The sequence below is a fragment of the Camelus dromedarius genome, chromosome 15 (genome assembly GCF_036321535.1).
Source record: "Camelus dromedarius isolate mCamDro1 chromosome 15, mCamDro1.pat, whole genome shotgun sequence".
NCBI lineage: Eukaryota > Metazoa > Chordata > Mammalia > Artiodactyla > Camelidae > Camelus > Camelus dromedarius.
The window spans coordinates 22,137,778-22,150,948 of NC_087450.1; the positions used below are offsets into that span (position 1 = coordinate 22,137,778).

Below are 13,171 nucleotides of genomic sequence, written 5' to 3' on the forward strand. Positions count from 1 at the left end.
ATTATTATTTTTACAGAATATCAACATTTTAGAGGGAAGAGGTTTTTTTTTAATGCTTTTAGTTGAGTTCCATCATTTTTACATATAAAACAGCGAGAGAAGTTAAATGACTTGTCCAGAGTCACAGAGTTAGCAGAACCAGAGAAAGCTAAGATCTCTGCCTGCATTTACTTTGAGATAATCACATGACTTAGAAAAATGGTGTACAAATTGTTTTCCAGTGATTGCAGCAGTTATAATCTGAAGTATGTCATCTTCTAGTTTGAATTGTCTGAAATAGGGCTCCCTCCTTAATCTCAGCCTGACTTTTCTTTTTTTCCTCCAAATTGGAGCACTGTTACATTTTCATGTGGTTTCCTGTATATTTGCCTTTGTGTTATCAGTTCTAGAGAACTGATACCATAGGAGTATACATTGATAAGTTTATTTTTAGCCAGCCAGTCGTTATAACTAAATGTTGGGTTTTTGTTTTGTTTTGTGTTTTTTTGGCAGGGTGAGGCAATTAGGCTTATTTATTTTTTTTAGAGGAGGTACTGGGGATTGAACCCAGGACCTTGTGTATGCTAAGTATGTGCGCTACCACTTGAGCTGTACCCTTCCCCTATAACTAAATGTTAATTCTTTTCAAAGCATTGATTTCAAGTGGCTGATGTTTTTTAAATACTGTAGTGGTAATTTTTGTCCTCTTTTGCTATGCAACAAAGTAGTTAAAAATAGGAGGTTGAAAAAAGTGAAAATTTAAAACTTATTATAAACATTTTGTCCAATGAGAGAAAGGAGTTTTCCTAAAACTAATTTTCTTTTAGTATATTTAGCTTTTTAATGGAATGAAATGAGCATTTTAAAAATTATATATGACTTTCAAGAGTCCAGAATTGAATTTTAGAGAAATCGTGTAGTACAATTCTCTAATAACAAAATTGAAGAAAAACTACCTTTTGTCTTCATTAACTTAGAAACCTGGTTAGTCCTATGACTATCAGTTTTTGTATAAAAGTATTGAGAAATTAAATTTCTATTTATCAACCGTGAAAAGGTTTTTCTTAAACCTGTTACTTTGTTTTCCTTTAATAAGCCAGAAGGCACACCATTATTTCTTTTATTTATCTTGCTAAAATTAATTGCTTTATTGTGGAAAATACTTTTTTGTTGATAATTATATGAATTCATTTTTATGCATTTCTTGATTCTTTTAACAAGCATTGCCTCTTTAAATAGCGACTGAGGTTGAGATTAAATTTTAGACTGAAAGGAAATTAAATATCAACCAGTTTGAACTCTTATTTTAAAAGTAAAGACACTGAGATTTGATGTGGTTCACCCCTCAGATCACATTAGCAGCTGACCTGACACTGACTTAAGTCATTACTCTTTGTTTAAAACTAATTGGTTTGGCACCCACAAATCACCAGACTTTGTACCTCCTAAGCATAGCTTGACTGTTAATCCACTCTTGACATCTCTGTAATAGTAGAATCAAAATGTTTATATATAGTACATTTGCATTTATAATACTACTTTTCCTAATATATTCAGTTGTTTTAAAATACTTTCTGTGAAATTGTCACACAGAAGCAAAATGACCTAATTTTATGCCTTTTCCTAGTACCCTGCAGAATCACCAGATTGTATTGTGGATTTTCCTGTTTCATTTTCTGTTTCGTGGACACCACAGGTAAATTCTTAAATTTATTTTAAGTAGCTAAAAGCATATTCTGTTTACTCATAAGTGCCCATTATAGGTTACAAAGTGATTTTTTTCAGTTTTCTTTAAGCATTTATGTATAAACACACTTCTGAGTGCTGCTTTCATGTTTCCTAGTCGTTAAGTCCATTCTCTTTCTCTCTCTCTTACTCCCCACCCCCACCCCACACAAACACACTCTCCAGCCTTTAAATCTTTATGCTTCATTTTAAGTAAATATGAGGAAGCTCTATTGACAGAAATTTTCCTTTAAATTTAAATCCTAAGAAACTCTTTATAAAGCAGTGAGCAGCAGGTTAAAAATTGGGTGGAATTTTTCAGACATAATATCAAGAGAATGAGTTATGACTGAAAATATAAACCCTGCCATTTTTATTCAGTTTTTATTGTTTTAAAGTGTTTATCCTTAGTTTATCCTTGAATTTAGATGATACTCTTTTTGTATGTGCTTTGGAACATTCAGACTGAGTAAAGAATATAGAAGAGTCTTTCTTCTGCTCCTGTCAATTTAATTTCTCCATACATTGGTGGTATCTGATAAGTTACTGTATTCAGATGTGCATTGTAAATTATAATATTATATAGATAAAATTGGTTATGATTATCAATAGTTCCATCATCAACATTTATTTGTGTGATTTTTAAAGATCTGGCAGAATGGTGGTTAGATTCAAAGAACAGTCTAATGATGACAGGCATAGTCCATCTTTCACTCAGTGAATTGTGGCAGTTGATTCCAAAATGGAATGAACAACTTCTCTTGTTATGCAAAGAGAAAAACTTCCTGGTGACATTTTACAGATACTCACTAAAAAGAGGCTACTCTTACTTTTGTTATGAAATTTTGGTAGGCTCAAGTGAAAATTTATGCTTTCATTTTAAATTATAATATATAAAGTAATTGTCTTGTATATGAAGTTAGTTTGGGGGAAAAAAAAAGACCTATTGGGATTTAAATAGTCTCATGAAGTTTCAAATACTACTTTAATCATGCATATATATTCAAAAAATATTTTTCTCATTTTATTCTTTAAAAACAACAACAAAAAAGTCTCCCTCCTTCCATTAGAAATCAAGAAAAGACAGCAAAATAAAGGGGAGGAAAAACGCTTTGATTTGCTTTTGGTATTCTGTGTGTTATAAATGTGTAAGAAATACTGTTAACTTGTATGGAAAGAATTGGAACTACATATAAGTTGTGTACCTTTGTGTTTTTTTCTCCTTAAAGCAAATTTATTAAACATTTAACTCAATACTTATTCATGATACAAATACTTAATGAAATAGGAATAAAAGTAAACATCTTTACCTACTACTATAAGCTACTACAAACCTTTCTTGTTTTTTAAATACACATTTTGTTTGGCTCTGTAAGTTTCACCTTTATGTTTTATGTGAGATCATGAGATAACACTGTACATAGTTGTATTACTCTTTCCAGATATACTGTCTCTAAATTATAATTCAGCATTTATCAAAATGCCAAGATTGAAGAATATGTTTTTAATGAGTTTCTTAGTGTTTTTAATGTATATAACCATAGAAGTTTTCCCCAGACTTTAATCTGTGAAAATATTTCCATCTCCACCAAAAGACTGTTTAGCACTTTCCTTATCTTGCTATTTAGCTAAATTAGTTTGTGACTCTAACAGTAAAAAATCTTGGAGGACAATTTCTTTAAAATTTTGTATCCCTGCTTAATACTAGCTCAGTTTCTTGCACACATAAGCATGGGATAAGTGCTTATAATATTAGTTCAAATTCAGGTTTAGATTTAATTAGGTCATACAGCAAGTTTTCTATTTTGTATTAGTTCCAAGAATACAAAATTAATTAGTAGTAACTGGAATGTCATAAATTCTTTTTTTAAATTAAAGAACATACTGAAAATTTTAGCATAGTACAAATAAAACTTTGGACACCTTTTTATCCACAACTCAAATTTGACATGTTAATATTTTGTCATATTTTCTTTAGATAACTCTCCTTCTGTCTCTCTCCTAGGAATAAAATGTTCCAGGACCTAAAACTTTACCTCCCTTTTCCTTCTCTCCCTTGCTTTCTTTCCTTTCTAGAAGTAAACCACTTGCCTGGAATTGATGTGTATGCTATCCATGCATTTGTTTATGCCATATCCTGTAACATACAGAGTCTGACTTTTTTATATAATGTTGTTTCTGAGGTTTACCCTTGATCTATGCATGTGTAATACGTTTATTTTAAATGGTTTATATCATTCCATTGTATGAATCTAACAGTTAATTTATCCATTGCCCTAGTGATACGGTTGTTCACAATTTCTTACTTAAACAGAACATCTTCTTTGTTTCCTTGTACACACGTGAGACTTAGTGTGGTTTATGCCTAGAAGTGAAAATGCTGGATTATAGGAAATGCACCTCTGGGAGATTACTAAACATCGCCAAATTGCCTTCCCAAATTGGTTGTGTAAGTTTATACTCCTGCCCTGCAATGCATAGTAATTCCTATTTTCCCAAATCCTTTCCATCTTAGTCTGATTTTAATGTGACCTTAATTCTTATCAAGAACTGATAATCATTATTATTGTTTATAATCCTTACCTTAGATTTTTTTTTGTTACAAGCATTTCTTATATATTTTGGATGCATATTTGTTGGTTACATGGGATATAAGTATCTACTCTCTGAGGCATGTTTTTTTAACTTGTATATGATATACTTCGTCAGAGGTTTAACTTTCACTGTGGTCATATTTATCAGTCTCTTCTTTGTGAGTTTTGCTTTTTGTGTCTTGAATGAGAAAATCTTCCATTATCTTGTTCTGAAGAGATATTCTACAGTTTGCTCTAGTTACACATTTTTTCCCTATTTCCGTAAGTATTTCAGTATGAAGTAAGAATCCGTATTTACGCTTGCCTGTTTTATATATCCTCATTGAATTTGAATGTGTCTTCATTTGTAGAGGTCTGGGGTGATTTCAGTTTTGTTTTTTTTTTTTTTTTTCACAAATACCATTAAAATTTAGAAATTTTTCAAAATATATTATTTACCTATTGTTTTAGAGTCTAGTTGACATTGTAAGCACTTTGGTTATACTGCTAGCAGTAGGAACTCTTGAGTCTTTTAGATGTGGTAAAAGTGTTGGCAGTATTAGTTTATGTTTTGAAAGTATGAAGCAACATCAGATTTCTTTGCTGTGTATGGTCTTTTTTCAGTTGACCTGTTGGAAACAGTTCTGCTTGTGGGATTTACTATGTTTTTTCTTTTTTCTTTTTAACAATTTTTAAACAGTTGTAGTTCTTAAGCAAAATAAATGTTACTATTGTAGTCTAATAGGAAACTATATATAAGAGACTGTAAATAGGTTCCAGATAGTTGATTTTTAATATTCCTTGCCTGCTTTTTGTACATTTCCTCTTTGGAAACGGTGTTTCTGGACTTTAAACTTGGAAGATCTTTATTTTCCTTTCTTTTTGTAAAATAATAGCATGGCTTTGTGGCATCCATATTAAAAATGGGTAATTTTCCTTATGGTCCCTGTCTTCCTGCTGGGTTGATAATGTTTTGATGTATTTTTCTTTTGCTCTGATGAGAGGTCTGCTGCTGCTGCTCTGACATATTCATTTGGATGAATAATTATAACTTGCACAATGTCAAGCTGAAGATGGTAGGGTTTTGTGCGTCATGACAAGCCTAGTAGCCAGTGCAGGTGTCTCACAGCATGATCAGCAACAGCCAGTGTATTCTGGCTCAGAGGAGACATTTAGAGTAGTAAGAAATCAGCACCAAGGGCAAGGCTGCTGCTACTACTGCTGCCGTGATATGTGCCAAAGAAACACAAAGTGCTTCTCAAAGACAAGTGACTGCACAGCTCTTTACAGATACTTTGTTTACCCAGTGAATTTTCTTACATAGTTTTCAGCATAGAATGTAAGAGCATGTCATGGTTTTTATCTTATTCCACTTCCCAACATCACAGATGCTCTAAAATGTATCTACTCTGCTACCCTTTGGGCTTTTACATACAGGTCATATATGTGAATATTGCTGACTCATAAAACCATAGAATGCTCTAATGTAAAACTTTTAAGTGTGCCGACATTTGTGATTCTATAAACACAAAATTAATTTTCTCCAGGTCTCTGACCAACCCAAAATGGATGCTAAAATTGTGGCTCTGCCATTATGTGCAGGCTTAGTGAACTGTCCTCGCCACACTGGTTAGAATTTCACATTTGGTATGATACAGTAAGCAGTGGTCTTTATATTTTTTATCATGTAAATCTCATATTCTTGGAGTAATGCCATGAATGCAGGAAGAGCAAAACTAATGATAAAGCCTCTGGCTGATAATCTGATGATGAATGAAGAAATTGTAATTGAAGGAAACAGTCCTATTGCATAGCAGGGAGCATGATCCATTAGTTAGAGCAGCAGACTAGCAGTTGGGTATCCTAGGTTCTGTTTACAGTTCAGCCATTGCCTTAATTGTATAATTTCAGACAAGTCACATGAGTGCCCTTTGCCTCAGTTCATATGTATATGGAAATAGTGAACTCTTTCTTTCACAGCGATCTTAAGAAAAACAAATTTGATTTAAAACCACATTAGGTGGAAAAACCATCAATATCCATTGTATGGATCCTGTGGAAGTTCTCTTTTTGACCTACTAGGTTATCTTTCTTTCCATTTTTCTCTCTGCTGTCTGTGTTGAAGAACTCATAGTACTGGATTTTTGTTCACTCTTAAATTGGTTATGCTCTTGCCATCTTGGTAGTCTCATTGTTGCCACAGTGGTATGGGTGAAAAGACATCAGAGGGATCAAAACAAAGGAAGCTAATTCATTATTGAGAGTAGGTGATATGGTAGACCCATGAGACATGGTGGTGTGATCTGTTGGACTCAGTAACTTATTAACTGCCTTTCTTTGTTTCTCTTTCCTCTTTCAGTAACATCATTTATTTTAAAAGTACCCCATGTTGATTCTAAAAAAAAAAAAAAAAAGGAAATAAAAATAAGCAAAATTAAGAAAATGTAAAATCCCTTCCCCTCTTCTCTCCCCTCCCCTTTCTTTTCCTTTACTTTTCTCTCTCTCTCTCTGTTTTTTCCTTACTGTTCTGGCTAGGATATCTAATAACCTCAGAAATATAAATAGTAGATAGAAGCATTCTTGTCTTTTTCCTGATCTCAAAGGAAAAACTTCGTTTTCATCATTAGGTAGATTTATGCTTATAGTTCTTGTACTAAAATCCTTTATCAATAATTAATGGAATTTACTTCTATTTCCAGTTTGCTAAGTGTTTCATTATGAGTGAAAGTCAAATTTTTTTCAAATATATCCTTTCTTTATATTAAGATAATCAAATTTTTTTTCCTTTAATCTGTCATTGTGGTGAATTATATTGTTTGATTTCCTAAAAAAACAATAACATAGTAAGTTTGGGGGAGGGAGTGAAATTGGATCTATGTATTTAATCCACCTTCTTTATCTAGTAGCTATAACCTTCTTTTTATATAATATTAAATGTGTGGTTTTTACTTTATTTGAATTCTGAGGTATAAACTAGTTGTGAACGTAATGCTGAAAATTTTTTCATTGCTTTCACTTAATGGGCTGCTAGTTAAAATGAAGTATTGAAAGTTTTAAATAAGTATGCTAAATATGTTGGGGTTCCACCTTTCCAGCTAGAGGCAAGTGAGGAAATTCTTTGACTTATTTTCCTGCCCACTTGAATAAGTTGGGGGTGGAGTTTCGTGTGGATAGGTCGGAGTTCTTTGAACAGTCATAGAACTTAGGTACAATAAGGAAGAGAACTGACCCACAAGATCTACTACGGAAGTTATATCCTATTTTAGTGCTTTGTTAGATGAAATGGTGTATTTGTCACGGTCAAGTCTTTCTTTTCGTGTTTACCTTGAAAAAGTACATGAACAGAAAAGCAAAAAGCAGGATTTTTCAGTGGGAAACAATTTAAATGCAACAGACATTTAATATCTACAGATGGTCCCTGACCTAATTTGACTTAATGATTTTTCAACTTTACAGTGGTCCAAAAGCGGTACACGTTCAGTAGAAACCTCATTTTGAATTTTGATCTTTTCCTGGATTAGTGATATGCTGAATGGTACTGTCCGTGTTTCTGGACAACAGCAGCAGCCGCAGCTCCCAGTCAGCCACGTGAGCATAAGGGGAAACAACCATGTACAACCATTCTGCACCAAGACAACCATTCTGTTTTTCACTTTCACAGTATTGAATAAGTTATATGAGATATTCAACACTTACTATACAACAGGCTTTGTGTTGGATGACTTTGCCCAACTGTAGGTTAATGTAACTGTTCTGAGCATGTTTTAAGGTAGGCTTGGCTAAGCTGTGATGATGTTCAGTAGATTCGGTGTATTAAATGTACTTCTAACTGTTTATCTGGATATAACCCCATCATAAATTGAGTAAGAATTGTACTATATATGGAGCACTGAGCTGGATCCTAAGGAATTTGAGGTGAATTAACCAGGTTCTAACATCCTAGGATGTTTGGGTTTCAGGTGTAACTTTCAATCTCATCAGGAGACAGGCATTTAAAAGATAATTTCAGTAAAATGTGTTAAGTGATATGAAGAGCCATTTTGATAATGTAGAGAAGAGGCACATAATTTAACCTGATGTGGTCAAGCAAATTTTCTGGTTAAGATGTTACTTGAGCTTAGTGAATCTTGAGGAATGAGGGATGAGGCTTGGGAGGATATATGATACTTGAGGAGAGAACTACCTTAGCCAGAGAACAAAGGCATGACATTGTGGGAGATAACATGTAAATCATACATCATTTTGTACTCTCTAGTCAGTGATAGGACTGAGCTTTTGCTTAGAGTTAGGCGGGGTCTCCTGTACTAATAATTCTGATAATCTTGGACTTTATCCCCAAAGTGATGGGATTATAAGGAAAAAGCACAACGTGGCCAGAATTTTGTTTTATGATAGCATTTTTCAGAGTGGTTTTTTTTGTTTCGTTTTTGGCTATTAATAGGATTAAGGTGGAGAAAGGACTCTGATCTAATAAATTTATGAAATCCTAGATTTAATTTCTGCTATTTCTTTAGGACTTCTCACCTTTCTTGGTACACCAAGATGTATTATAAGTCTCTAGCATTACTCTTTTTTTTTTTTTTTCTTCCTCTCAGAATGCCTTTATAGATTAGTTTTCAGCAAAACTTGTTTTTTAGTAGGTCACTCTGTCATTGTAGAGGAGGATTCTAAGAGAGGATGGCAAGACTACAGTGAAGAAAACTGAGAGACTACTATGTACTTACCCACGTAGGCAACGATTAGGGTCTGTTCGAGGTTAATGGTTGCAGGGAAAGAGGAAAGTAGATTGGGAAAATTCCACAGGTTATGTTGGTAGAACTTGGTGATGGATTGGGCATGAGATCTCATGGAGTACTCTCACTGCTTCTGGTGTGGGTGATTAGATTAGATAGATGGTTGTACTACCAAGTAAGGCAGAGAATGCAGTAAGAATAGGTCTATTAGAGGCATATTCAGTTGGGAATTTGTTGAGTTTGGTATGCCTATGGTATGTCAAAATAAATGTGTTTAGTGGGCAGTTGGATATATGACTTTGAATCTCATACAGTCAGTTACTTGCCAAATTAAGGAAGAAGATATATCATAATTTCAGTTGATTTCTAAGTTTATCAAGGTTAATTTAAGCTTTGCAGAAATTTTGAGATATGTGCATTGTGAGCATATGAGATACTTTTATGGAATGGTAAAATTCTTCCATGAATTTAAACACTTATTAATGAGACTAGTCGTAAATAGTAAAAAACAAACAAAAACCAACCAACCAAAGGAAGAAAAGCCCTCAAAAAAACAAAACCAAAAACAAACCAGGGTTTTTTAATCAGATGTCTTCAATACCAGTCTAAGGTACATTAAATAATTTACCTGTTGATATTAATAAATCTGACTTTGTTGTAGACCTTCATGATAGGCTTAATTCCGCTGGACCACTGTAACATAGTGAAAAGAGAACATAGAATCTTAAAATCTGGGCCAAATTCTGGCTTTATCCTTAGAGTGCATGACCTTGGGCAACTCTTTTAACTTTATCTGTAAAAAAGAGGGAAGTAATACTTAAGTCATGGATTGCATGTAAGAGTAAATTGAGATACTGTTTATGATAGTCCTTTTGAATTGTAAAGTGCTATACAAATGTATAAAGTGTATAGGGAGGTAACACAATTTATGAATTGGTGAGCTTTTAAAATAGCAAGTCAAGTCTGTATGCTAGTACCACACTGTTTTGATTACTGAGCTTTGTAGTAAGTTTTGAAATCAGGAAATGTGATTACCACTTTGTCCTTTCCACTTTTTTCTCCAGCTTTGTTATTTTTCAAGATTGTGTGACTATACAGGGTCTCTTAAGATTCTGTATAAATTTTAAGATGGGATTTTCTATTTCTACTCAAAAATGTCATTGGATTTTGATAAGGATTGCATTGTCTTCCAGTTCATGAGTGGATTGAGATTCCATTTATTGATGTCTTCTTTAATTTTTTTCACAAATATTTTTTAGTTTTCATTTTGTAAGTTCTTAACTTCCTTGGTTAAGTTAACTACTAAGTATTTTACTCTTTTTGATGCTATTGTAAATGGAATACTTTTCTTAATTTCTTTTTTGGATTGCTCGTTATTGTTCTTCAGAAACACAACTAATTTTTGTGTTTTGACTTTACTGGTGGTCAAAGTGGTATCCTGCTACTTTGCTGAATTAGTTTCTTAGTTTTAACAATTGGGGAGGAATATTTGAGTTTTTTACCTGTAAGATTACATCTTCTGCAAGCAAGGATAATTTTACTTACTCCTTTCCAGTTTGAATACTTCTAATTTATTTTTCTTGGCTACCTGATCTGGCTAGAACTGTGTTGAACAGAAGTAGTAAAAGTAGATATCCTTGTCTTGTTCCTGATCTTAGAGGAAAAACTTTCAGTCTGTGAACATTGAGTATGGTGTTTGCTGCTGTTTTTCATAATGTGGCTTTTATTATGTTGCAGTAATTTTCTTCAATCCTAGTTTGTTGAGTTTTATCAAGAGAGGGTGTTAAACATTGTCAGATGCTTTTTCTGTATCAAGTGAGATGATTGTGGGGATTTTTTTCCTTATTCTGTTAGTATAGTATATTACATTCTATTGATTTGCATATATGGAGCCATCCTTGCATTATGAGAATGAATCCCACTTGATTCCTGTGTATAATCTTCTTAATATGCTGCTAAATTTGGTTTGCTGGTATTTTGTTGAGAATTTTTATATCAGTATTCATAAGGGATCATGTTTTTTCAGTTTTCCTGGGGCTTTAGTATCAGGGTAAATAAAGCCTTATAAAATAAGTTAGAAAGTATTTTCCCCTCTTCAGCTTTTTGGAAAAGTTTGAGAAGAATTGGTGTTATTCTTTTTCACGCTTGGTATAATTCACCAGTGACACTGTCAGGTCCAGGGCTTTCTCTTTTAAGATATTTTGATTAATGATTCAATCTCCCTACTCTGTTAAAATTTTCTGTTTCTTTGTGATTTAGTCTTGGAAAGTTTTGTGTTTCTCAGGATTTGTTCATTTCATCTAGGTTACCCAATTTGTTGACATACAGGTTTTCATAGTTCTCTCTTATAATTCTTAATTCTGTAGAATGGTAGTAATATCCCCACTTTGATATCTGATTCTAGTAATTCGAATTCTTTCATTTTTTCTTAGACCATTATCTAAAAATTTGTCAACTTGTTGAACTTTATAACGAACCGACCTTTGGTTTTCTTGATTTTTCTTTATTGTCTTTCAGTTCTCTATTTTACTTATCTCTTCTGTAATCTTTATAATTTCCTTCCTTCTGCTAGTTTTAAGCTTAATTTGATCCTTTAGTTGTTAAGTTAGGTTGTTGATGTGAGATCTTTCTTGTTTGTTAGTATGTGCATTTAGTTATAAATTTTCTCTTTAGTACTGCTTTTTCTACATTCTATAGAATGTTTTCACCTTTGTCTCTAAGTATTTTCTTATTTTCCTGTGATTTCTTCTTTGATCCATTGCTTGTTTAAGAGTATGTTATTTAATTTTCATGTATTTGTGAGTTTTCTAGTTTTCTTTCTTTTATTGATTTCTAACTACATCTTGTTGTGGTTAGAAAAGATACTTTATATGATGTCTATCTTTTCAAATTTATTGATAAATATTTTGTAGCCTAAAACATGGTGTGTCCTGGAAAATATTCCATGTGCATTTGAGAAACATGTATATTCTGTTATTGGGTAGAGAGTTCTATTTATGTCTATTAGATCTTGTTGATTTGTTGTGTTGTTTAGGTCCTCTATTTCTTTACTTCTGTCTGCTTATTCTATTATTGAGAGTAGGGTATCAGTGTCTCCTAACTATTACTGTACAGCTATTTCTCTTCAGTTCTGTTAATTTTTGTTTCATGTTTTGCTGATCTGTTATTACCTGCATGAAAGATTTAGTTGTTATATCTTCTTGCTGGATTGAACCTTTTATTAATATATAATGTCCTTTGTCTCTTACAACCTATCTTGATTTAAAGTCTATTTTGTCTGACATTAGCATAGCCACTCCTACTTTCTTTGGTTATTATATGCATGGAATGTCTTTTTTCCAGTCTTTCACTTTCAACCTCTTTGTGTCTGTGGATCTAAAGTGAGTCTTTTGTAGACAGCATATAGTTGGATCATGTGTTTTTAATCTGTCCTGCCAATCTGTCTTTTAATTACAATTTAGTCCATTTATAGTTATTACTGATAAGGAGGGATTTAATCTGTCATTTTGCTACTGTTTCTTTATATCTTACAGTTATTTTGACGCTTATTTCCTGCATTACTATTTTATTTAGTGTTCCAGTTGGTTTTTTGGAGTGAAACATTTAAATTCCTATGTTAATTATTTTTGTGTATATTCTGTAGCTATTTTCTCTGTAGTTACCATCAGGATTACATTTAACATCCTGTAGTTATAACCCTCTAATTTATACCAGCTTAACTTCAGTAAGATACACAAGCTGTGGTCCTTTACAGCTCTATACCCACTCTCCTCAGTTGTTGATGTCACTAAATTTTATTTTTATAGTATGTGCTCAGATTCACAAACTGATGTATTTTAAATGCATTTGTCTTTTAAATTATGTGGAAACCAAGGTGTGGAGTTACAAACCAAAGTTAGTCAAACCAGCTTTGAGATAAGTAATTCTTAGTTTTAAAAAATGTTAGTCTCTTAAATCATTTAGAAAACAAGTGTAGTAAAAACATTTTTATAATAATACTAACTTTCATAACTGCACATGTATTTACCTTTACTGAGATCTTTATTTTTCATAGGGCTATATGCTACTGTCTAGTGTCCTTGCATTTTAACTTGCGAAACTTCCTTTAACATTTCTTGCAGGGCAGATCTAATGGTAATAGACTCCTTTTGTTTGTATAAA

General features: G+C 32.6%; 1 protein-coding gene across 2 annotated transcripts in view; it reads left to right on the forward strand.

The window, feature by feature from the left end:
- Positions 1 to 13,171, forward strand: part of FANCL (FA complementation group L) — a 62,355-nt gene that overhangs the window by 31,516 nt on the left and 17,668 nt on the right. For both annotated transcript variants that reach the window (XM_064494475.1, XM_010989755.3), the window contains exon 7: positions 1,607 to 1,675. In XM_064494475.1, coding sequence (XP_064350545.1) covers positions 1,607 to 1,675 — 69 coding nt within the window. The remainder of the gene's footprint in view (positions 1 to 1,606; positions 1,676 to 13,171) is intronic.